The sequence below is a fragment of the Gymnoscopelus microlampas genome, assembly GCF_963454915.1.
Source record: "Gymnoscopelus microlampas genome assembly, chromosome: 20".
Lineage (NCBI taxonomy): Eukaryota > Metazoa > Chordata > Actinopteri > Myctophiformes > Myctophidae > Gymnoscopelus > Gymnoscopelus microlampas.
The window spans coordinates 33,395,671-33,421,353 of record NC_139957.1 but is presented as its reverse complement, the minus strand read 5'-3'; the positions used below and the strand labels follow the sequence as shown (position 1 = coordinate 33,421,353).

The window sequence follows — 25,683 nt, the reverse complement described above, 5'->3', positions numbered from 1 at the left end:
GTGCGGCCACGGGTCTGTCACACCGCGCTGACAGCCACTGGCTAATGTGATCACAGTCAGCCACAGCTTGGCAAGTTACGCTGTTTGGGGAAAGTAACTTAATTACATTTTATATTATTTGAGTACTACGTACTTCAGTGCAATTTTGAGGCGTGTCTCTTACTTTACTTGAGTATTTTTTTTCATACTTTATTATGCAATTCTACTCCACTACAGGGGCAAACATTGGGCTTTTTAAAAAAACTCCGCCGCAGTATTTGACGGCTTTAGTTCCAAGTTAATTTTGTAGATTTTAGGTTGGAGATATTATTACAAAACACACCATATGCCCTATATTTTTATACTTTTATCTATTTTGAAAATACCAGATCTACATCAAATCCCAACCCCCGCTCCTTCCTTTTGTTTACCTTTCTTTTATAGTTTTAACCTTGTTAACTAGTTCTTTCTGATAAAGTTGTTTTTATATTGCTTCTGTAAAGCCACTTTGACTATGTAGAAAAGCGCTGTATAAATTGTATGTATTGTTATTATTACTATTATTATCCCTACAGCGTCACTCGTGCCTGCTTCGAGCTTGTAGATCTGCTATTTTTGCTACTTTTGAATTTAAATCCTGAAAAAAAGTAACAGTTTTACACGTATAGAGGTTATACCACCCGACAGGTGATATATTTTTGATACCAACATTTTTGTGCTTTTCACTTTCACACCACTTTGAATACAGGACTTTTTATTGAATTTGTTTTACTTGTAACAGAGTATTTCTACATTGCGTGGCATTGCTACTTTCACTTAACCCATTGATACCTGGAACGCATCTGTGTCACTTTAGATGTCTTTGGCTATTCAAAAATAGCAGATATACAAGCTCATAGCGCGGCACCGAGTGCCGCGCTATGAGCTTGTAGATCTGCTATTTTTGAAAAATCATGAAAACATTTTTTAAATATTTTTTTCATATTTTTTTTTTTCGGATTTAGATTTTTTTAGACGCGGCCTCAGGTCTTAATGGGTTAAAAGTAAAAGTAAAAAAAAACAATCCGAGTATTTCCTCCAGCGCCTCAGCTCTGACAGCCAGTGGCTAATGTGATCACAGCCACAGAGCCAAGGCAGGGCTGACTGACTGAGAAAGAAGCCTTAATCTCCCACAGTGTCTCCTCTGCCAAATTGGCCCGATCTGCCAAGGCAGAGACACATCACCCACTTCTCTCTCTCTCTGGGGCAACTTTCAAAGGCCTCCCCGGCTTTTTGATGTCATCGCTGACGCTGTCGTTGTGCGGAAACCTTGTATGTCCAAAAACTGTTATATATAGTTTTCTTTTATAACCCATTAAAAGGCCTGAGGTTCCGATTCTACAAAAATGTCTTCTAAATACTAACAGTTTTTTGAAAAAAACCTATGTTGCTATGTCATTGGTTCTCAAACTTTTTCATGTCAAGGACCCCCAAAATGTATATGTATTTGCCCGTGGACCCCCGTCTATAAATCTTTTGTTCCAGGGAGAAAAGATTTGAGTTACAATGTTTGATTTAAAAAATGTCGATTCAAAGATTTGCACAAATTTTCACGATTTCTCAAAAATAGCAGATCTACAAGCTCATAGCGCGGCACTCGGTGCCGCGCTATGAGCTTGTAGATCTGCTATTTTTGAATAGCCAAAGTGTAAAATAATGCTTTTTTTAGCTCAAATCTAAAAAATGACGCAGGTGCGTTCCATTAATGGGTTTAGGAAATGTAAAAAAAAAGGAGGATCATGTAGGGCTTTAACTTACGAGAAAAAAAGAAACACATAAAGGTAAAATACGGAGATAGGAGGTTTCTGGCCCGACAGCGACGATATATAAAAAGTTTAAATATGGAGATACAAGGTTTCGGCCGGACAGCAACGACGTGCAGCTCTGGATTCCGCTTGCTTTCTTTCTTTCTTTCTCCCCCTCTTCCCCCTCCCCCTCCTCCTCCCTTTGCTGATGTGCAGCTCGGGACGTTTGATCCAGTAAACCGCATCCAGTGGTGGAAAAAGAACTCCAATGTTTTACTTAAGTAAAAGTATCAATATTGCAATGTAAGAAGTAGTACTCTGCCACAAGTAAAAGTCCGGAATTCAACATTTACTTGTGTAAATGTACAAAAGTACTGGTATCAAAATGTACTTAAAGTACCAATAGTAAAAGTACTAAAATGTTTGAAAATAACCGATCTACAAGCTCACAACGCGTCGCGATGCGACGCGTTGTGAGCTTGTAGATCGGCTATTTTCAAATAGCCTAGGTGTAAAATGGGGCCAAAGTGGTTAATATATGTCTTATAATAATATAATTTCTACGTGCAAAGTAACTAGTAACTAAAGTTTTCAAATAATTGTAGTGGAGTAAAAGTACAACATTTGCCTCTGAGACGTAGTGGAGTAGAAGTAAAAGTATTGCAAATTTGAAATACTCCAGTAAAGTAAAAAAAATACCTCAAAATTGTGCTTAACCCATTAAGACCTGGAACTGTGCCATTTTTAGATTTGAGCTAAAAAGCATTATTTTTACACTTTGGGCTATTCAAAAATAGCAGATCTACAAGCTCGTAGCGCGGCACCGAGTGCCGCGCTACAAGCTTGTAGATCTGCTATTTCTGAAAAATCGTGAAAATGTGTGCAAATCTTTGAATATATATATTTTTTAAAGCGAACATTTTTAACTCAAATCTTTGCTTCTTGGGGGTCCCTGGAACTAAATATTTTGATGGGGGTCCGCGGCCAAATACATATAATTTTGGGGGTCCTTGACATGAAAAAGATTGAGCACCACTGATATAGAAACATACGTTTTTGAGAATACTGTTGAGATTTAGGAGACGTGTAGAATCGGCTTCAGGTCTCAATGGGTTAAGTACAGTACTTGAGTAAATGTACGTAGTTACTTTACACCACTGCCCCCCCCCCCCCCCCCCCCCCCCCCCCCGTCAGCGATCCAGTGGCGCGCGAGGCGACATCCGATGGGTCACAAGCCCAGAGTTAAGTTGGCGATGGCACGAAACCCCAGAGCTCTCTGCCAACGAGAAGGGAGACAGAGATTTATTGATAGAACCAAACCCCGTGATTTCCACTGGTGTGAAGTAACTAAGTACGTTTACTCAAGTACTGCACTTAAGTACAGTTTTTGAGTTTTTGAGTTTTTTACTTTACCGGAGTATTTCCGATTTTCAGTACTTTTACTTCTACTCCACTACATCTCAGAGGCAAATATTATACTTTTACTCCACTACATTCGTTATTTGAAAACTTTAGTTACGAGTTACTTTGCAGTAAATTATTATATTATAAAACACACATTAACCACTATGTATGTATACTATTGTATTCATAGGTTATTTGAAAATAGCAATGCGACGCGTTGTGAGCTTGTAGATCTGCTATTTTCAAACATCTTTTACTTCTGGTACTTTTAAGTATATTTTGATGCCAATACTTTTGTACTTTTACTCAAGTAACATTTTGAACACATGGCCTTTGTACTTGTAACAGAGTGTTTTTTTTATATTGCAGTATTGCTACATTTACTTAAGTAAAAAATGTGAGTACTTTTTCCACCGCTGTTGTCATCCCTGTTTGTGCTACATCATTACATAAGTCCCTCTGAAGAGGTTCATTACATTTCCGGCAAAATCCACTTTACAGATTAGTGTCAAAGGCATCGTTGGGCTCGGGTTCAACCCATTAAGACCTGGAACGCATCTGTGTTATTTTTAGTTTTGAGCTAAAAAAAAAGCATTATTTTACACTTTGGCTATTCAAAAATAGCAGATCTGCAAGCTCATAGCGCGGCACTATGAGCTTGTATATCTGCTATTTTTGAATAGCCAAAATGACAGAGATGCGTCAAATTGTTTTGAAAAGCAGACGAGGTCTTATCTGACATTGAACATGTCAGTGACATTTCACTGAGTCAGAGGAAGTCTTCAGGGAGAACCTCTGATATCCATATTTTAACTTTTTGTGTATTTAATTTTATTAGTGACATGTGCAAAATAGGTGTTGATCACTAAAGGGATAGTTCACCCCCAAAATGACTTATCTCCATGACATTCAATAGCCTGGGATCCAGCCTGCTTCGCTACGTTCGGCGGACTTTTATTTCTCTCTTCGCTACTCAGTCTGGAATGCCTCCTATCTCCAAGGGAGGCGGGACATGCCAAACGTTTTGAATCGTGCCGTGGCTTCTGATTGGTCTGTGGTGCGGGGCGGGACAAAAAAAACAGTGTGATCGTTGTGATTCGTCATTCGTTTGAACAACATCCAATCAGCAACGACGTTGCCTAACGTAACATATGTAGTTCCAGTGTAGTTCTGCAAAACGAGTCAATGGGGTGCATTCCAGACTGAGTAGCGAAGAGAGAAATAAAAGTAATAGATTTTATGAAATGATCCATAAAAAAATAAATTAAAAAAATAATTGATTAGTTTGATTAACCCTAGAGAGTAGACCTGCTTGTTTACCTCTGGGAATGAAAGGGAGAGAGTTGTAAATTAGACTCGTGGAGGTAACATGGCCCTCGTTTAAGCCTGATTTATACCCTGTCGCAACGCGGTGTCGTGTGCCTTAAACAGCAGACCTACAAGTTCACGGTGCCGTCGTGGGACGCGACGCGCTGTGAGCTTGTAGGTCGGCTATTTTTGGTGCGGGACACCGTGGTGCGACGGAGCATACGTTAGGAGGCTTTAACCCATTAATACCTGGAACGCATCTGTGTCACTTTAAGATGTATTTGGCTATTGAAAAATAGCAGATATACAAGCTCATAGCGCGGCACCGAGTGCCGCGCTATGAGCTTGTAGATCTGCTATTTTTGAAAAATCTTGAAAAAATATTTTTCTGATTTTTTTTCAAAAAACTGTTAGGATTTAGAAAACATTTTTAAGAATCGCCTCAGGTCTTAATGGGTTAAGTGTCAGGTAGCCGGCTTAGAATGACAAAAGGCTCTTTTTTTTTCACCAACGGCTAGATCATTGAAGACTGTCGGTTTGTTCTGGGTTCACTTACTGTTTCCACACTCTGTCTTATCGTCTGATCAGGGAAAGTTGAGGACCTGTAGAACACTGGTTCCCACACTGTCTCAGCTCAAGACCCGAATAGATACGTTTTTGGTGTCTCCCTGGGACCCAAAATATAAACGACAACCACTGGCCTGGACTCGGTGGTGGAAAAAGTACTCAAATGTTTTACTTAAGTAAAAGTATCAATGCGCGCAATGTAGAAGTACTCTGTTACAAGTACAAGTCCGGAATTCTAAATTTACTTGAGTAAATCACAAAAGCATTGGTATCAAAATGTACTTAAAGTACCAAAAGTAAAAGTAAAAAGTAAAAAAATAGCAGATCTACAAGCTCCCAATGCGTTGTGAGCTTGTAGATCAGCAATTTTCAAATAGCCTAGGTTTAAAATAGGGCTTAAGTGGTTAATGTATGTTTTATAATGTAATCATTTACATCTGCAAAGTACTAACGTTTTCAAATAATTGTAGTGGAGTAAAAGTACAATATTTGCCTCTGAGATGTAGTGGAGTAGAAGTAAAAGTATAGACGGTTGGAAGTACTCCAGTCAAGTAAAAGTACCTCAAAATTGTACTTAAGTAAATGTACTTTACACCACTGCCTGTGACACAGACAGACAGATTAGTAGGTTCCCAGAGAGAGGTTCTTGCTGGCAAATTGCGACAGAAAATTGGTTTCTTCTATAGAAACAGAGCCAGCTTTCCTATCATTAGCAGGAAGAGAGTCGTTGAGGCAGTGTTCCTGTCTGTCTTGGATTATGGGGACATAATCTATAGACATGCAGCAGCATCCACTCTTAAATCCCTGGACTCTGTCTACCACTCATCCATCAGATTCATCACGGGGTGATAGTTATGGTACTCACCGTTGTATTTTATACAACAAGGTTGGATGGCTCTCCTTGGCGGAGAGACGAGAACTGCACTGGCATCTGATCTTGTATAAAGCTAGCCTGATTATCAGACTGAAGCTGGTCAAGGTCAACTCTGAACTTGGTACAGTAGATCTGCTTTTAGCTTCTGTGGTCCTACCACGTGGCATGGCCTGCAGACTACATTGAAGTTAACCACTCTAGTACCCTTGAGTCGTTTTAGAACCCTGGTGACCAAACAGGTCACCACCACAAGGTATAATTGTTTTTAGAATTTTGTTTAAATTTGTCTTGTTTTTTCTATTTGTAGACTTTTATGTCTCGCCTTTTTATTTTTCCAATTCCTAGATGTAATTTATTTTCAACAGTGATGTTGTTGAATTGCATTGTATTGTATTACTCGACGACACTGCAAATGAGTTTAACTATTCAGTGTATTTTTGAGAATAAATACATCTTGAATGAATGAATGAATGAAAGATACAGACATCTCCACATATGGGCATAAAAGGGACACAGACAGACACTCTGACAGTGAACGGGTACAACGGACACATAGCGTTCTTGTGTTGGGCACCGGTCTGCTAATTCTAGAAAACCCCACAATTGTGATCACACCAAAAGTTTGGGAAACGCTGCTTTATTTTGAACATTGTTGAGTTCGACTCATTTAACAGTATTTTTGTTTTTTCCAGGTTTATTTTTTTGACGTTTGGAAGAGAGATTTTGAAGAGAAAGCCGAATGCCATCCCAGATCCACCAAACCTAGCAGCGGTATGCAAGCTTGAGGACCGAAGAGGTGGCCTCGCACCGCGTCCCCACCGCCTGTCCCCTCTCCTGTGATCCCCACCCCCCCTCCGCCCCGTTTCTACCTGAGGGTTCCAGCTGCTCATGAAACCAGTGAACGGTGTCCCACCACCCCGGAGGCGGCGGCCATCATGCCTGCCTGCTGAGTGTCTCTAGCCGTTGGCACCGGTGCCATCCATGACCAGTCTGAAGCCCATGGAGCGCACCGTCGGCGGGTCCGTGCCCGCCTCCGACGAGTTCTACACCAGCCGCCACCTCCGCATCGTCAACGGAGGGGCAGGGGTCCCCGACAATGTCCACCCCTCTGGGGCACCAGGTTAGGAAAAAGTACTCAATTGCTTTACTTAAGTAAAATTATCAATACTGCAATGCAGCAATACTCTGTTACAAGTAAAAGTCTGGAATAAAAAATGTACTTGATTAAAAATACAAAAGTATTGGCATCAAAATGTACCCAAAGTAAAAGTACTCATTATGCAGAATGTCCTATATCAAGTTTTCAAATGTATAAAAATATTTTGAAAATAGCAGATCTACAAGCTCACAAATGTGTCGCATCGCGACGCATTGTGAGCTGGTAGATCGGCTATTTTCAAATGGCTGAAATGTATATAGGGCTGAAGGGGTTAATGTATGTTTTGTAACATTAATCAAAATCTTGAAAGTAACTAGTAACTAAAGTTTTCAAATAATTGTAGTGGAGTAAAAGTACAATATTTGACTCTGAGATGTAGTGGAGTAGAAGGAAAACGCACCATGTTTAAGAGAGAAATGTGTGCATATATAAGAACACCTGCACAAATCAGCGTTGTTATTTGTGTCATACTTTGTGTTGTGGGTGACATCACACCAGAGCTCTGGACAGCCTTATATGACGATCGGAGATATCAGAGAGAGTGAGAGCTATCGAGACATTTACTTACAAGTGTGCCAGAGAGAGATAGATCTAAAAGTGTTAGAGAGAGGACGTGACAGAGACAGACGCAGGGAGAGGGCGCGAGAGCGAGAGAAAAAAGATGTTGTGTTGGTCGTTGACCCAGAAAAGAAAACTGGTGCATTCCAAAAGCGGACCGATTCATTGTGCTGCTGTGCCAGTGGGGGACAATGTTTACACTTTTGCAGGGTTCTATCCCCCCGGTGTGACCACCGCCCAGGATCAGATTGTTGTGCACGTCTTCAACACAGTGTCTTCACACTGGACGAAGTTGTCCCCACACTGGACGAAGTTGTCCCCACACTGGACGAAGTTGTCCCCGGTGATAAATGGAAAATGTAAAAAGAAGTTGCCCCCGGTGAAAGGAGAACGGCCTGTCGAGGTTCCCTCCCCGCGCTTGGGCCACACGGCTGTGCTGATAAAGAATGTCATCTACGTCTGGGGAGGAACAGTGAAGTTTGAGGAGATCAAAGATGACCCTATTCATTACAATAACTACAGAATCTTAAATCACCGCCAGGACCCTATTCTTTATGCATTTAATGTCAACACCCACAGATGGTTAAATCTCGAGATTTCTGGGACCGTTCCAGAGGGGAGAGAGGGCCACTCGGCTTGTGTCTTAGGGAAGGTCATGTTCATCTATGGAGGAGAAATCTATTGTTCCTATTGGTCAGAAAGTGGCGGCATTAGAGGCCGTAGTGGCGGCATTAGAGGCCGTAGTGGCGGCATTAGAAGCTATGCTATTAATAATGACTTGTACAAGTTGGACACCAGCACAATGGTCTGGTCTTTAATTGACACTGGAGGCACTCTGCCATCTGCTTCACACCGTCACTCTGCCACCATCATCGGGACAAAGATGTTTGTATTTGGGGGAAAGGGGAACGGGGGGTACCCTGGAAACATCAGAGTGTTTGACACAGAGACCAACTGCTGGCTGAGGACGACGCCTTGTGCACGCCCTCATCCAAAGGGACGCATGCGTCATGCAGCCTTTGCCTATAATGGAGAGCTGTACATATATGGCGGCGACAACCTTGGTCTGAACCTCAATTATTATCGGCTCATTGTACGTCCAAAAACTCCTGTCCAGGACAGTGATAACCTCAATGATCTGTGGAAATTCAACCCAAAGACCTCATTCTGGAAGAAGGTTGAGCCCAAGGGGGAAGGCCTGGATTGGAAGTGTAGTGTGTTCAGTTGCATGGTCAGAGATCGTCTCTTTCTCTTTGGATACACAGCCCAGACACAACAACCCGTCTGGTGTTGCTTACAGGCCTTAGACTTAAGTCTCAAGATGTTGTGCAAACTAGCAGCTATTCGGTACGGTATGGAGCAGTCTGGACTCCCACACAACATCAGGTGGGAACTGGCAGCCATGACAACAAAATAAAGAAATAAGAAAATAAGAAAACAGTCAGGCCAATAAAATAAACACAACCCAAGTACAAATACCTCAAAATGTTACTTACAGTAAGTACAGTACTTGAGTAAATGTACCACCACTGCTGTCACTACCTCAAAGTGGGGTCCTTGCGGGGGAGGGGGGGTCCAGGCGGTCCCAGGGGGTCCTCAGCTAAAGTTGTTGATGTAGCATCACAATAATTTTTAACCACTTTTTATACACAATTTATACGTTGGCTATTCAAAAATGGCAGATGTACAAGTTCACACGCTGGAAATGTTTGACAAATATCAAATGTTTGGATTTGGATTTAAAAAAAACACAAAACATTTTCAGATGGGGGGTCCACGGCCAAATACATTTCAATTTTGGGGTCCTTGACATGAAAACGTTTCAGAACCACTATAAATAATTACATAATGGCCTAATCGCAGTTATTTCAGATCATCGCAATTATTTTAGCATAATCGTCAGAATCGTTTTCCATTTGTCCGTATAAATTAATCTGTTGAAAAAATATGAAAATAAATAACCGATCTACAAGCTCACAGTTGGCTATTTAAAACAAATATTTTAAAGTATCAAATCATTACATGCCTGTGGTGTTTAGGCCATAGTACATTATATATTTTGATTGTTGGTCAGTTATTTCTGTGTCTATTTAGGTTATTTGTCATATCTGCCCTGTGCAGTTTTTTTTTTCTTCTTTTTTTTTTTACAAAGCCTAAAAAACAAATATGAATGTAATTTAGATTTATATGTTCTATTGTTCAAAGCCAAAAACGAATAAATCGTTAATCAAGTAGCAAGTATTTGTACCAAAGCACGCTTTGTGCAGAACTGTAGTCCTGGGTTTCCAGAAGGTGACATAGAGTACTCCTTTCATGTTCCGGTTCATTCTTCCATAGGTCTGTTTAATTGGCTGGGCAGCAGATTTGAACCGGAAACATTAAGGTGTCATTATCCTCTCTGTCGGGTGGAAACCTCATATGTCTAAAACAATTACTTTTCAGAATTAAAATTCAAAAATGTGCAAAAGTAGCAGATCTACAAGCTCTAAACACGTCGCTTCGAGCTTAATTTGTGCCTGTCATTTTGAGATAATCGCAATTATTTGAGATAATTGCAATTATTTTTGCATGATCGTCAAACTCGTTTCCATGTTGAAGGTTTTTCCAAAAATAGCGGAAATAGCAGATCTATAAGCTTACAACGTGACGCTGATGCGTTGTAAGCTTATAGATCAGCTATTTCCATAATACTTTATATTTTTTTAAAGTATAAAATTATTAAATATGTCAGTAATGTCTTTGTATACTTACTGTAGTTGTACAGTATGTCATATCTGATCTGTAATTTTTTTTATTTCGAAGCCTCAAAGGCAAACAGAAGTTACAGTATAATTCATATGTTCAGGACTAACATTCAACGAAAAAAAAAAAAAAAATTGTTATATCGCAATTATTCGCATGACAATTAATCCGTCAACTTGAATTTTTGTGATCACAGGAGTCCCTAAAATGGGCGTGCGGGCACGTGTGGCCGACTGGCCCCCGAGGAAGGACTTCGGCGGGGCCCTGCTGTGGCACCCGAAGCTGGACCCGGAGACCTCGGCGGCGGTGGCCGGCGGCGGCGGGCCGAGCCACGTGAAGCTGGGCCACGTGCTCAGCCCTCAGGACTCGTCCATGCTGCGCAACATCCACAACACCCTGAAGAGCAGAACCCATCAGGCCCAGTCCAACAACTACAGCCCCGACGGCCGCTACCACCTGGCCCCCGGGGACTACCGGGGCCCCGCGCACAAGAACCCGCGGCAGCGGCGCATCCGCCAGCGGAGCAACAGCGACATGACCATCTGCGAGCTGGAGGGAGGCAGCGGGGACAGCGGCGAGGACTGGGGCCCCGCGTCGGGCACCAAGTGGTCCCCGCTCCACCGCGAGTACGGCAGCACCTCCTCCATCGACCAGCACGGCGCCGCGGCGCACGGAGAGAGCTTCTTCGAGATGCTGAAGGGCTACCAGGGGGAGAAGGAGGACCAAAGGAGCCCCGCGCCGGAGAGACTGGAGGAGCTGCTGAACGTCGGGACCAAGCAGGCCACCGTAGATTCACAGGTTAGTATCTGTCACAAAGTATCTGTCACAATCAGGGGTCATCAATATGTCCGTACACGGATGAATGAGTCTGTGGCAAAGACTTGGTCTTGTCCGTGGCAAATTTTTGATTTACACACCATTATGATGTTCTTATTTTGATCATAAGACCCACTTACTGAATGTCAAGTCTCCAGGTTTTCTTCAGAATATGTATGACTCTGATTTACTATGACACTATGTATGACACATTAGGAGTCCTACTAGTTACTAGTGGTTCTCAAATGTTTTATTTGCAAGGACCACCATAACTCCGAGAGTGTACAAATGTAACCAAATGGACCCGTAAGGGTCCATTTGGTTCCATTTGGTTCCAACAGGTCTGTACTCTCAGAGTACAGACCTGTTTTATGGTCATTCAGGGCTAGCTCTTTATGTGTTTCTGGTAATATTGTTACACTCATTTTGTATGTCTGTGGCAAAAGAAAATATTTTGACCAAAATGTCCACCAGACAGCATGGTGATGACCCCTGGTCACAATTAGTACAGAAATCGCATATGTAAATGCATGGCCTGTTTTGGCCATAGTTATTTATTTTGATTATTGGTGCCGGTCATTGTCAGTCATTTGTTTACGTATATTTAAAGGTAGGGTAAGTGATTTTAAAATACATGTTAAATAGCTCTATATTCTGATAGTACTCATTGCTATAGAGTGTTTGTTCAGTAACAGGAGTCTCCATGTCTCTCCAGCTCTTTATTTAACAGAAAATGCATTTTTAGGTCAGGATTCTAATTGTATCCAATAAGGATAGAGAACTCAGACAGGATACAGATTAAACAAGTGAACTTGGAAGTGACGACACAAAGAAATGAGCAGACACAATTGGAACTGGAACACTATCAAAATGAAGCTGATAAATGGGTACTCTCTCCTGATTGGCTGAAATGTTGTCACCTACCTGAAAATGAATTTTCTGTGTATTAAACAGCTGGAGAGACAGGAGGACCCCTGTTACAGAACAAACACTCTATAGAGATAGAGAATATGCAGTGCTTTGACCTTTTAACAAAACCCTTTTTGTTTTAATAAAAATAAAATCACTTACCCTACCTTTAAGTTAATGTTCAATGCCACAAAACACAAATGAAGTCGTTAACCGCATTATTATCTGTAGCACAATTGATCTTCAACAACAACAAAAAAAAATTCACCCTATTTATTTACAGGAGGACGTACCCGACGGGACGCCTCCTCCGAAGGCCAAAGAGCGAGAGAAGCCCAAGAGACGCTCGAAATCGGAGACCGGGGGCGAATCCATCTTCCGGAAGCTTCGGCACGTCCGCGGCGAGTCGGACTCTCCCAGGGCGGGGTCCGACGCCGAGGACGGCCGCTCGGAGGAGGCGTGCCCCCCCCTCAAGCCCTGGACGTGCCAGAGGGGATTCTCGCACTACGACGTGCAGAGCATGCTATTCGACCTCAACGAGGTTTGTTTGTTTGTTTGTTTATATATTTCACATTATCGTTGCTGTCGGGCAGAAAAAACTCTTTATTAACTTTTTGGTGTTTTTTTGTAAATTAATGCCCTACAGTACTTCATCATACGTCACACAAAAGCATCAAAAGTAGCAGATCTACAAGCTTGTAGATCTGCTACTTTTGATGCTTTTGAATTTGAATCCTGAAAAGTAACGAGTTTTGGACATACAGTATGAGGTTTCCACCCGACAGTGATAAATCAATTAAAACAAATACAACAAATAACAAGTGAAATGTGAAGGAGAAGTGGCATTCACCAGGTGGAAAAAAATTGCATTACAATTAGGATAAAATTACAGCAATGTAAAGTGCGCTATATTCACACATCTGTTACCAAAATAAAATTCATAGTAGCACTCAAATACAGTAAAGTCTAAGAGAAGAAAATATATGCACAATATACCAAGAAAGAAAAAAGAAAAAAACACGACATCAAGAGCCTTATTGACCCACCTTTAAATAGGCAGCCCTATGGAAAATATGTTGCATTTGTGAAATGTTTGAAAAGAATGTAATTTGGGAATTAGCTACCGACTGCCTGGACGCATCTCGGGCGTTAAGCAGACTAGAATCCGGGGTAGAAGAGGAAAGTTACATTAGTGCAGCTTTAAATGTAATTCTGAGAGGCATTTAGAAAGTCTTACAAAGTCTCATCATCTGACTTACCTGAAAACCTGCCGAAACGCTGATTATTTGTGGTCCTGCAGGTCATCCAGTCGCGGCAGACGGCGGCCGGTAGGAAGAAGAACACCATCACGGGGGCGTCGGCCGCCGCCGAAGCCTCGGCCACGTCCACGCTCTCCTCCACCCACAGCCTGCCTTACAGCTCCCCCGGTGGCAGCCAGGTAAATAGACCAATAGTCTCAGGAGCCAGACTGTTGCCTCCCACAATGTTCAGATGCTTCCTGTCAAACAGGCTGGAGCAACGGAAGCATCTGTGTCATTTTAGATTTCTTTGGCTGTTCAAAAATAGCAGATATACAAGCTCATAGCGCGGCACCGAGTGCCACGCTATGAGCTTGTAGATCTGCTATTTTTGAAAAATCGTGAAAATGTTTTTTTTTATATTTTGTTCCGAAAAACTGTTAGGATTTCGAAAATCTTTAGAATCGGCCTCAGGTCTTAATGGGTTAAGATATATTTTCGGGATCGGAAATGATGATCAGATGACAACTTCCTGTCTCAGATTTTTGGGGGTGTAGTTCCAGACTCTATTATAGCATTTGGAGATTGTGGAATACTTTAGGTGTCTGGCTGCACGCGACTAATAGACTAATAGACTTATAGACTAATAGACTAATAGACTAATAGACTAATAGACTAATAGACTAATAGACTAATAACTCTGGAGTAACACCAGTACATTACCACGTGGATTACTGAATCTGACACATACTGGCGCGGAGACTGTATCGTAATATCATCATCGTATTCATCTATTCCTCAGGGAGTGGTTATCGCACTCATAATACTGTTGACATTGCATTGATATCAGCGTGTTCTGCTGACGTCGTAACAGTACTGTGATTGTATTTCTTTTCTGTCGGGTGGAAACCTTATACAGTATGTCCAAACCGTTCCTTTTTTATTATCATTTTTTTTATAGTAAATAGTGAAAATAGCCGATCTACAAGCTCACAACGCGTCGACGCGTTGTGAGCTTGTAGATCGGCTATTTTCACTACTTTTGTGCGACACTCTTGTAATGATGGAATGGCGTTAATTTACGAAACAACACACAAAAAGTCCACATCAATAAAGGTCTGTCTGTCCATCCAGGAGGAGCTGAACGCCAGGGACAGCCCCGGCCTGGAGGCCGGCGGTGGCGAGGAGCAGAGCAACGAGATCCTGCTCAGCTGCCCCTGCTTCCGCAACGAGATCGGCGCCGACGGCACCGGCAGGCAGAGGATCGGGGGAGGCGGGGCGGGGGTGCCCCCCAGGCTGGCGGCCGGCGGCGGTAGGCCTGATCACAATTATTATTATTATTACGCGATCGCCTGATCGCTAGGCCTGTCACAATTATTATTATTACTAGGCCTGTCACAATTAGCACGTACTCGCCTAATCCCAATTATTGGAGATAATCCCAATAATTTTTTTGTTTGAAAACATAAATATTTTCAAAAATAGTGGAAATAGCTGATCTACAAGCGTAAAGCACGCTGCGATGCGACATGTTTGAGATTGTAGATTGGTTATTTCCATTATTAATGCTTATTTTTATCTATAAAATAATTGAATATGTGTTGCTAAAAGCCAAACAGAAATGTAACTAATGTTCCAATAATGTTCAACGATAGAAACGCAATAAATCGCTAATCGCAATTATTTGAGTGACAATTAATCGTCTAGTAAAATGTCATAATCGTGACAGCCCTACTGATCTATTTGAAATGATTGCAGTTATTTTAGCATGATAGTCAGAATCGTGTTCCATTCATATGTATACATTAATCTATTAAAACATAGATGATCTACAAGCTCGTAGCTACTAAAAAATCGCACCCTGTGTGAAGGAAGCGGTGCCTTTGATGAGTGGCCTCCTGGTGGCGCTATAATAGGGCGGGGCGGGGCTTCAGCAATTAATGCTCGTCCCTATTGGTGGTGTAAGTCCACATACCAAATTTGGACTTGGTGGCATGCTGCAAACTGGAGTTATAGCTGTTTAAAGGCAGTGGCCTCCTGGTGGCGCTATAATAGAGCGGGGCGGGGCTTCAGCAATCAATGCTCGTCCCTATTGGTGGTCTAAGTCCACATACCAAATTTGGACTTGCTGGCATGCTGCGAACTGGAGTTATAGCTGTTTAAAGCCCGTGCTGAAACGGACAAACGGACATACGGACATACGGACATACGGACATACGGACGGACATAGTCAAAGGTAGAGCGGCTGGCACCGCTAAAAAGAAAAAGTATAAAAAAAACGTAAAATTATTAAATGCATGGCCTGTTTTGGCCATAGAAAGAGTAGAAAGGCATGCACATCCAAAATGTAAAAAGCCAGGTGTAGGGTAGAAGCAAGCAGCTGTAAAAAATAGAGTCTGCACACAGGGTCATGCTCCTAAACATTGCTGCTAGGTGGTAATAAAAACTTTAATGTCTTGGAGCGGACTCTAGTAGTTTTCACTGTTTTGGCCATAGTACTATTATATAATTTGGTTATTATTGGTACAGGTCATTGTCAGTTTTTTTGTATATTTATGTTATTTGTCATATCTTCCCTGTGCATTTTTTGTTGACAAAGCCTAAAAAAAAACAGAAATGTCACATCATTTTTATTCATATGTTCCAAAGTTCTAAAAAGTAGCAGATCTACAAGCTCAAAGTTTTGAGCTTGTAAATCTGCTACTTTTGATGCTTTTGTGTGACGCTGTAGTATGATCAAGTAGGGCATTCATTTACCAAAAAAAAACACAAAGTTAGAATACGGAGATAAGAGGTTTCTACCCGACAGCAACGATAATGCAAAAACACAATCAAATCATTCATTGCAATTAATTTGTACAGCAATTCATTGGTCAAAACTAAAGTTTCATGATGGTGACAACAACAACAACAACCCTCTAGGGAGCGGGGGGAGTTCAGGGAGCCTGAGTTCAGGGGAAGGCGGCGGCGGCGGCGGCAGCACGTACGAGACCACGTCGGCCAGCTCCCACTGCACCAACGCCGGGGTGGCGGTGCTGGAGGGCCCCAAGGAGGGCCCCAGCACGCTCAGCGACAAGGGCAAGCAGTACATCGTAGAGCATGTGGATCTGGGGGCCTACTACTACAGGAAGTTCTTCTACCTGAGGGGTAAGATGGACTTCACTGCTTTCTTTTATATATGTGTGTGTGTGTGTGTGTGTGTGTGTGTGTGTGTGTGTGTGTGCATGTGTGTGTGTGTGTGTGTGTGTGTGTGTGTGTGTGTGTGTGTGTGTGTGTGTGTGTGTGTGTGTGTGCTTGTTAGGTCAATAGGGCACAGCATTGGCAGCCCATTGTGTGGTGCCACAGATATAAAACCCATTTATTTCCGCCATACAGATTTCCGAAAATCTTCATATAAATTATCTTAAAGGGATAGTTCACCCCCAATTTTGTTTTGTTTTTGTCGTATTCCTAAGCTGTTGGAAAATGTTTGAATAATTTAGATTTTTTTAACACAAATCTTCTCTTCTGGGGGTCCCTGGCACAACACATTTTCAGATGGGGGGGCGGGGGGGCGAAGGGGCCGTGGCCAAATACATAGAATTTTGGGGGTCGTGGCACGATTTAGAAGGCATTTGTAGAATCGGCCTCATAGGTCTTAGTGGGTTTTAATGACGTCTTCTTCACGTCCATCTCTCCTAGAACACTGGAACTACTTCGGGGTGGACGAGGCTCTGGGTCCGGTGGCGGTCAGCCTCCGCAGGGAGAAACTGGAGGAGGACAAGGACCACGGTCAACAGTACAACTACCGGCTCATCTTTAGGACCAGTGAGGTGAGCCCTGGTTATACCAAGTACTCTGATTCTTTACTTGAATATGTCACCTTGCTAAAATAATGGCCTACAGTAAGTCATTTTTTGAGGAAAATGGTATTTTTGGCTGAATCAGCTCTTCATGACACTGGCCACCTCTGGTAAAATCGCCTACATCCTTATTGAAAAGGATCATGCTGTTCCCACCCCAGTAGTATAATCAAAGACAATGTGACGAAAAAAAGGTCTGGAGTAAGTCACTTAGTCCATGGGTTTTCAACCAGTGGTCCGGGGACCACCAGTGGTCCTTGAGGGGGTTCCAGGGGGTCCCCAGCCAAATGAATAGTTAGCAACCAAATTGACATATACGGATGTCTGTAACTCTGAGAGTTAAATGAACACTGATGATGGTGATACAGTGTAGATTGGGACCCCCAAGAAATCTAAATGGTTGAGTCCCTGGCATATCCTTTAAAATGGGGGTCCCTGGGCTAATATTTGTCAATTTGGGGGTCCTTGACGCAAAAAAGGTTGAAAACCACTGACTTAGTCCATTAATAATTTGCTCTACATCAGGTTTACAATTGTCAAAACACAAATTGGCCTAATTCATTTAATCCTCTTATGTTACATAACCGACAGACAGACGTTATTTGTATGTCAATAGTCATAAATTGCTATAAACTTTTTTGGGTGAAATGATTAAGAAATATTGTTTGTTTTGGTTCAGCTTTTTCTGGAAAAAATAAATGGCCATTATTTTAGCCCGGTGACGCTGTAGTAACACCACAATATCATGAGACTGAGAAAACAGCCAGCACACAATAAATGTCCTTTTCACAAGGTTTCATTTACCTCTCCAAGGACAGAGCATCGTTGCTCTGTCCGTGGAGAAGTAAATAAACCGATGTGTAAAGGACATTTATTGTGTGCTGGCTGTTTTCTCAGTTTCATGATTATTGTTGAGCTGTGCACCTGGAGTCTTTTATTTAATCTGGAGTGTTGCGGGCGTTCTGCTTTGCAGTGCTTTCTCTTAGTAATACCATAATATAAAAATAGTCCGTAACGAGTAATAGGCCTGTATTCAAAGTTTTACATGAGTGAGGTCAAACTTTAACTTACCAAACTTTCTTTGAAAATAGCAGATCTCCAAGCTCACAGTGTGTCGCGTTTGCTGGAGTACACAAAATCACAATATTGGCCTCTCGGATGTAGTGAAATAGAAACGTAAAGTATTGAAAAATTGACACACTGTACTCAAGCAAAGCAAAAGCACCTAAAAATTGTACTTAAAGGACGACTTCACCCATTTTCAACCTATCTTCACATAATTGTTCCTCACTAATGCTGCACTTTGCATGCTATAATGGAAGCCATTGTTCTTGTGTTAAAACAAATCTAAATAAAACATATTGTTTAAAAAAAACTAAACTGCCTAATGATGACGTCACAGACCGAGTCAGACCGAGATTTTTTTTCCCTCAATTTCATCACGAGCATTAGATTAGCATGGACCACGTATATGAAGATAGGTTGAAAATGAGCGAAGTCGTCCTTTAAGAACGATATTTGAGTAAATGTACTTAGTTACTTCCCACCACTGTTTTCCTGCCCACACACACACCAGCTACAGCAGAACATCCCTATCCGCCCACAGCCGTTTAAACATGCAGTGGGATTATTTCTCTGCACACAAACAAGTCATTAGTCTGAAGGAGCCCGTATCCAGCAGTGTTTTTAAAAAAAACCTCATTATCGCTTAGTTTTGAAAAGCGAGGACAGTTGGAAAGAAATCGTGAGGGTAGCGTTTGAGAAGAGATGTCTTAACCCATTCAATCCGGGGACGCATCTCTGTCATTTTAGATTTCTTTGGGCTATTCAAAAATAGCAGATCTACAAGCTCATAGCGCCGCGGCAACGAGTGCCGCGCTACGAGCTTGTAGATCTGCTATTTTTTGAAAAATCGTGAAAATGTGTGCAAATCTCTGAAGATATATTTTGTAACTCAAATCTTTGCTTCTGGGAGGTTCCTGGAACAACGTATTTTACAAATGTTCGCTTTAAAAGATAATATGTTTCAAGATTTGCAAACATTTTCACGATTTTTCCAAGAAAAATAACAGATATACAAGCAGATATACGAGTTTGACACAGTATGCGTTCCCGGATTGAATGGATTAATTTTCGTGGTGTGTTTTTAACCACTTGGACCCCAGCATCCCTATTGTGGCCAGACATAGCCGATTGTTGTGATAGACATAATTAGATTGGCTATTTTCTGGTGAGAGAGAGAGTCGGTGTAGAAGGAAACTTCAGCAGACGGTACAGTAGCAGCTCGGGTCTGTCTCATTAATATAAAAACAGTAGGTTCAAGTGGTTAAAATGTCACGTCCTCTTGGAATACAGTGAATCCGTGGCTTCTCTGAGTCTGCCTGTCTGTCTGTCTGTCTGTCTGTCTGTCTGTCTGTCTGTCTGTCTGTCTGCCTGCCTGTCTGTCTGTCTGTCTCTCATCTCGCAAAACGCGTTGCTATGCGCCGCATTTCGAGCAGTGGTGGAAACTAACTAAGTACATTTACTCAAGTACTGTACTTAAGTACAATTTTGAGGTACTTTTACTTTACTTGAGTATTTCCAATTTTCTATACTTTTACTTCTACTCCTCTACATCTCAGAGGCAAATATTGTACTTTTACTCCTCTACAATTATTGTTACTTTGAAGATATAAATTATTATATTATAAAACATACATTAACCACTTTATCCCTATTTTATACATATAGGCTATTTGAAAATAGCCGATCTACAAGCTCACAACGCGTCGCATCGCGACGCGTTGTGTGCTTGTAGATCTGCTATTTTCAAACATGTGAGTACTTTTACTTTTGGTACTTTAAGTACATTTTCATACCAATACTTTTGTACTTTTACTTAAGTACATTTTTTATTCCGGACTTTGACTTGTAACAGAGTACTTCTAAATTGCAGTATTGATATTTTTACTTAAGTAAAACATTTGAGTACTTTTTTCCACCACTGATTTCGAGCTTGCGGATCGGCTACTTTTGATGCTTTTTTTTGGTGTGACGGTGTAGAATGATCAAGTAGGGGGCCGTTCATTTACGGGGGAAAAAAAACACACAGAAAGTTATAATATGGAGATAAGAGGTTTCTCGGCCCCCACCGACAGCCACGTTATGCAAGCAGCCCCCGAGGCTCCTGGGCTGTCTCACCACATCAAGCACTGTGTGAATACACTTCATCCCTCAGCCTTCCAGGCAACTGACACTGACACTGAGACACACGCACACACACACACACACACACACACACACACACACACACGCACACGCACACGCACGCATAACCTCACAGCTCACTTCTACGTCCCTTTGGAACTAGCTTGTCATATAATGATTCTGTTGCCATTTTGCATGGTTGTTTATTAGGTTTGGTTATTTTGCATTGCGTTGTTGCTGTTGTCGGTCAGAAACCTCTTAACTCCATATTTTAACTTTGTGTGTCTTTTTTTGTGTGTAAATTTAACACCCTACTTGATCGTACAACAGCAGATCTGCAAGCTCGAAACGTGGCACAAAGTCGATCTGCTAGTTTTGATGTTTTTGAATTAAAATCCTGAAAAGTAGCAGTTAGTTTTTGGACATGATATGAGGTTTCCGCCCGACAGAGCAGATTTGGTTTTAGGTTTTTTTGAACGTCATTGAGTGTTTGTTTGTTGTAACAATTTTCCTCTTGAAATCAACCACATTAACCGTGTCTCTTATTGTTATTTTTGGGCAAATGTTCAAAAAGGAGATTTGATCTAGTCTCTAGTATTACTGCTCTGAGCCAGGAGAGCTCGTAGAGTTATGACCATTTGAAGTATTAACCCAATAAGACCCGGGAAAGCGTCTTGTGTCATTTTAAGATTTCTTTGGCCATTCTAAAGAAATCTACAAGCTCGTAGCAGATCTACAAGCTCGTAGCGTGGCACTCGGTGCCACGCTACGAGCTTGTAGATCTGCTATTTTTGAATAGCCAAAGAAATCTAAAAATGACACAGATGCGTTCCCGGTCTAAATGGCTTAAACACTGCTGTTACACTGCTGTACTGCAGTGCACCCATATGTGTGCAATTTCTCTGGTGTGACTATTCTCATGCCCAGAACCCTGAACAGTGTTTGTTCCAAGTTTTGGTGTGGATTGGATTGGATCAACAGTGCGGCGCCTTCGACAACGTGTTGGCCCCTAGCTGGAGGAGGCCCCTGGCAGCAGTAAACTGGGGGGTTTGCACAACAACGTGGCCCCTTTGGTGTGACTATTGTTGTGCCAGAGACCCCTCTGAACAGTGTTTGTTCCCAGTTTTGGTGCGGATTGAAGCAAGCGGTTGCACCTCCACAACAACGGCCCCCCGCGGCTCCCTGCAGCGGGATCCGGATGTTACATGTTATCGTCTCTGTCGGGGTGGAAAACCTGTTGTGTCCAAAACTTTTCAGCATTTTAATTCATTAATAGTAAAAGTAGCAGATCCACAAGGTCAAAATGTGTCGTTTCGAGCCGCGTTTCGAGCTTGTTCATCTGCGACTGTTGGTGCTTTTGTGTGACGCTGTAGTGCAGGGGTCTTCAACCTTTTCAGGCCAAGGACCCCCTAACCCAGAGAGAGATGAAGCAGGGACCCCCACTATATATTACATAAAATTGTGTCGCAGATTAAAAGCTTTTCATAGGTGTTGGATTCATGTTAATGTGTATTTTCAGACATTTAACGACTTTATGTCAATACTTAGTAAACATTCACTCTGTACTTGGTCTGCAAGCTTGTAGATCTGCTATTTTCGGCTAAAGTTGTTCTTAGATTAGGGACGCTAGGGTTCAAGTGGTTAATGTAAAAAACAATGATCCTATCACACAGAGATTTGACGGACCCCCTGTAATCAACTCTGAGGACCCCCTGTTGAAGACCCCTGCTGTAGTGTGATCAAGTATTTACGAAAAAATGCTAAATAAGGAGAATTTCTGCCCCGAAAGCAACGATTTTATGTCCAGTCCACCCACCACCGATCCACCATCTAGGGTTATTTTAATATAGGATACATTATTTAACCCCCTCACCCCCCCTCCCAGGAATAGCAGACTTGTAAGTTTACAACAAGCAACGCTTTGTGTGCTTGTAGATATAGATCAGCTATTTTTGCTATTTGTCGTTGTATGACAAAGTATATAGGGCTTAAGTGGTTAATTTGGAGTGTGTGTGTGTGTGTGTGTGTGTGTGTGTGTGTGTGTGTGTGTGTGTGTGTGTGTGTGTGTGTGTGTGTGTGTGTGTGTGTGTGTGTGTGTGTGTGTGTGTGTGTGTGTGTGTGTGTGTGTGTGTGTGTGTGTGTGTGTGTGTGTGTGTGTGTGTGTGTGTGTGTGTGTGTGTGCGTGCGCGTGCGTGCGTGTTTTAACCTCCGCACTTCAGACCAAAGTCCCCCCATCAGCCCCCTCAACACACACACACACACACACACACACACACACACACACACACACACACACACTGACCTGGAGAACACAGTCCCATTGTCAGAGGCCCGGCCCCGGGCCGGCAGGAGAGAAAGTGTGCGTCCGTTCCAGCTGCATATGATAGCCTAGTGATTGAGTTGACTCCCTGGAAGCCTGCACAATGCACACCCTGTGTGTGTGTGTGTGTGTGTGTGTGTGTGTGTGTGTGTGACACAACACCCCCTCCTACCCTCAGTGGTGGAAAGTAACTAAGTACATTTAGTACATTTACTCAAGTACTGTACTGTACAATTTTATAGGTACTTTTAGTTTTGGTATTGTCCCCATACTTCTACTCCAATGATTAGAGAACTTTCTAAATCTATTAATCTAATCTAAATCTAATTGGCCGATTTAGATTATTACAAAAAACATACCTTAATTTGTACGCAAACCCTATTTTAAAACTGGCAAAAACTAGAAGATGGAATTACTCTTTAAAAAAAACAACAACACCACAGCTTGTTTCTCTGTTTCTCGTCTAGTCCAGACATGTTTCACCCTCCTATCGGTGTGTTTCATCTCCCAGACAGTTCAAAGGACAGCTGGGATTCCAGAGGAACATTCTTTCCAGTGTTTATTTCGTGGACTAAAACTATGACGAAAATGTTCGTCGACTACCTTTTTTCACTGAGGAAAACGAAATAAAAACTAAATAAAAACTAAATACAAACTAAGCTATGATGACTTAAACGAAGACTAAATATATTGACAATTTTTTCGACAAATAAAAACTAGACTAAAATGTTAGTGAGGGACTGGTGGAGAAGAGATCCAGTAGAACTAAAAGACAAGTCATTTTATGTTTGGTTGCACTCGGGTGTTGCGCTCTGAAAATAGCAGATCTACAAGCTCACAACGCGTCGCAGCGCGACGCGTTGTCAGCTTGTAGATCGGCTATTTTCAGCATGCAACCAAGTATAAAATCAACCATTACGACGCCATTGCGACTAAATCAATTGTAGATTTAGTCGACTAAGACTAGACTAACAGTAAAACATTTCAGGTGACTAAAATATGACTAAAACTAAATGGAATTTCATTCAGAAGACTATGACTAAAACAAAATCTAAATTTACTGTCAAAATCAACACTGATTCTTTCTCCCTCTCACTTCTTTTCTTTTTTTTTGGTTTTGTCTCCATGCAGCTGACGGCGCTTCGAGGGTCCGTCCTGGAGGACTGTGTGCCCTCCACGGCCAAGCATGGGACCACCCGGGGTCTGCCCATTAAGGAGGTGTTGGAGTACCTGCTCCCCGAGCTGGACGTGTCCTGTCTCAGGCTGGCCCTCAACACGCCCAAGGTCACCGAGCAGCTGATGAAACTGGATGAACAAGGGGTATATATAATGGTTTATGACATTACAGTATAACATTATACAAAAAAAACTCATTATCGTTTAGTTTTGAAAAGCAAGGACAGTTGAAAAGAAATCCACCCGTTCACCACCATTGACGGTGACAATATTCTGTGTATCGGCTCCTGTGTTATACTATTTTCGCGAGGCATGCTATTTTCAACTGGGTATAACAAGCGAACGGGAGGTCGTGATGACACTTTTTTTTCCTCACGGAAGCACAGTGAAACCCTCAGTGATTAGCAACCATCAGGGGGTCGATCATACTGGAGATAAATATTCTGTGGTTCTTGAAAGATTAGGCAGAATGCTTAAAAATGCTGGCAGAAGCGACAGTCTGTTCTTAGGAAACTCCTGGCAGTGGATGTGTTAAGTACAGTACTTGAGTAAATGTACTTAGTTACTTTACACCAGTTGTTCTCAAACCTTTTCATGTCAAAATGATATGTATTTGGTCACGGACCCCCATGTCAAGATATTTTGTTCCAGTGACCCCCAGAAGCAAAGATTTGAGTTACAAATGTTTGCTTTAAAAAACATTATATTCAAAGATTTGCACAAAATATTCACGATTTTTCAAAAATAGCAGATATACAAGCTCATAGCTATGAGCTTGTATATCTGCTATTTTTGAATAGCCAAAGTATAAAAGGTTAAAGTGGTTAAAATTATTGTGATGCCATATTAACAGAAGTGTTGTCCGATGAGTCACTCTGTGTCTGTGTGTGTGTGTGTGTGTGTGTGTGTCTCTGTGTGTCTATGTGTGTGTGTGTGTGTGTGTGTGTGTGTGTAGCTGAGCTTCCAGGTGAAGGTGGGGGTGATGTACTGCAGAGCGGGACAGAGCACGGAGGAGGAGATGTACAACAACGAGATGGCCGGTCCGGCCCTGGAGGAGTTCCTCCAGCTGCTGGGGGACAAAGTGCGACTAAAGGGCTTCACCAAGTACCGCGCCCAGCTGGACACCAAAAGTAAATCATGGTCACACACACACACACACACACATGTACACCTACAGGAGGAGATCTGTGTGGAATTATTCCACATTGGCACAATTTTTCTAAGATAAAAAAATGAACTCACAACGCGTGTGTGATGCTATGTTAACCCATTAACACTACCACCGCCAGGCCCGTAGCCTACGGGCCGATAAATCCAACCGTAAAGCGCCGATCCCGTAGCCTACAGGCTGTGGTGCTTTTTCCTTAAAAAAAAGAAAGAAAAAAAAACTTTTTTCAATTCTCGATACGGCACATTTCATTGTAACACCACCGGAAACAGAATTATTCGGGATCCGGTTTTGACGATCCCGTCGGCCCTCGTTCTAATGACGAAACTGAAACCCCATTTTCTCCTTGTAGTTTTTTCTCCTCGGTGATCACTGTTTAACATAAACCGTTCTACAACATGGCGGCTCAGTTTGACACGTGGTTTTCACTGCTCGAACCAGGCAGATCTCCACGATGTTTACAAACAGTGCACAGCTCAATTTTAAGGATTTTAACAAGGTCTATGGCGACGTGAAAAAAACAAAAAACAACAATAAAACGTTGGCACTGGTGAGTACATTATGAGATTAACCTCTGGCGGTCAATGTGTTAAGACCGGAAACACATCGGTGTCATTTTTTGATTTGAGTTAAAAAGCATTTTACACTTTGGC

The 25,683-nt window shown here is 42.0% G+C and overlaps 1 protein-coding gene across 1 annotated transcript in view; it reads left to right on the top strand.

The window, feature by feature from the left end:
- Positions 1–25,683, top strand: part of LOC311036623 (signal-induced proliferation-associated 1-like protein 1) — a 125,197-nt gene that overhangs the window by 47,832 nt on the left and 51,682 nt on the right. The window contains exons 3-11 of the mRNA XM_084045447.1: positions 6,609–7,036; positions 10,572–11,173; positions 12,384–12,641; positions 13,401–13,538; positions 14,473–14,650; positions 16,261–16,485; positions 17,020–17,150; positions 23,818–24,006; positions 24,818–24,992. Of these exons, the coding sequence (XP_083901573.1) occupies positions 6,898–7,036; positions 10,572–11,173; positions 12,384–12,641; positions 13,401–13,538; positions 14,473–14,650; positions 16,261–16,485; positions 17,020–17,150; positions 23,818–24,006; positions 24,818–24,992 (2,035 nt within the window). The 5' untranslated portion in view covers positions 6,609–6,897. The remainder of the gene's footprint in view (positions 1–6,608; positions 7,037–10,571; positions 11,174–12,383; positions 12,642–13,400; positions 13,539–14,472; positions 14,651–16,260; positions 16,486–17,019; positions 17,151–23,817; positions 24,007–24,817; positions 24,993–25,683) is intronic.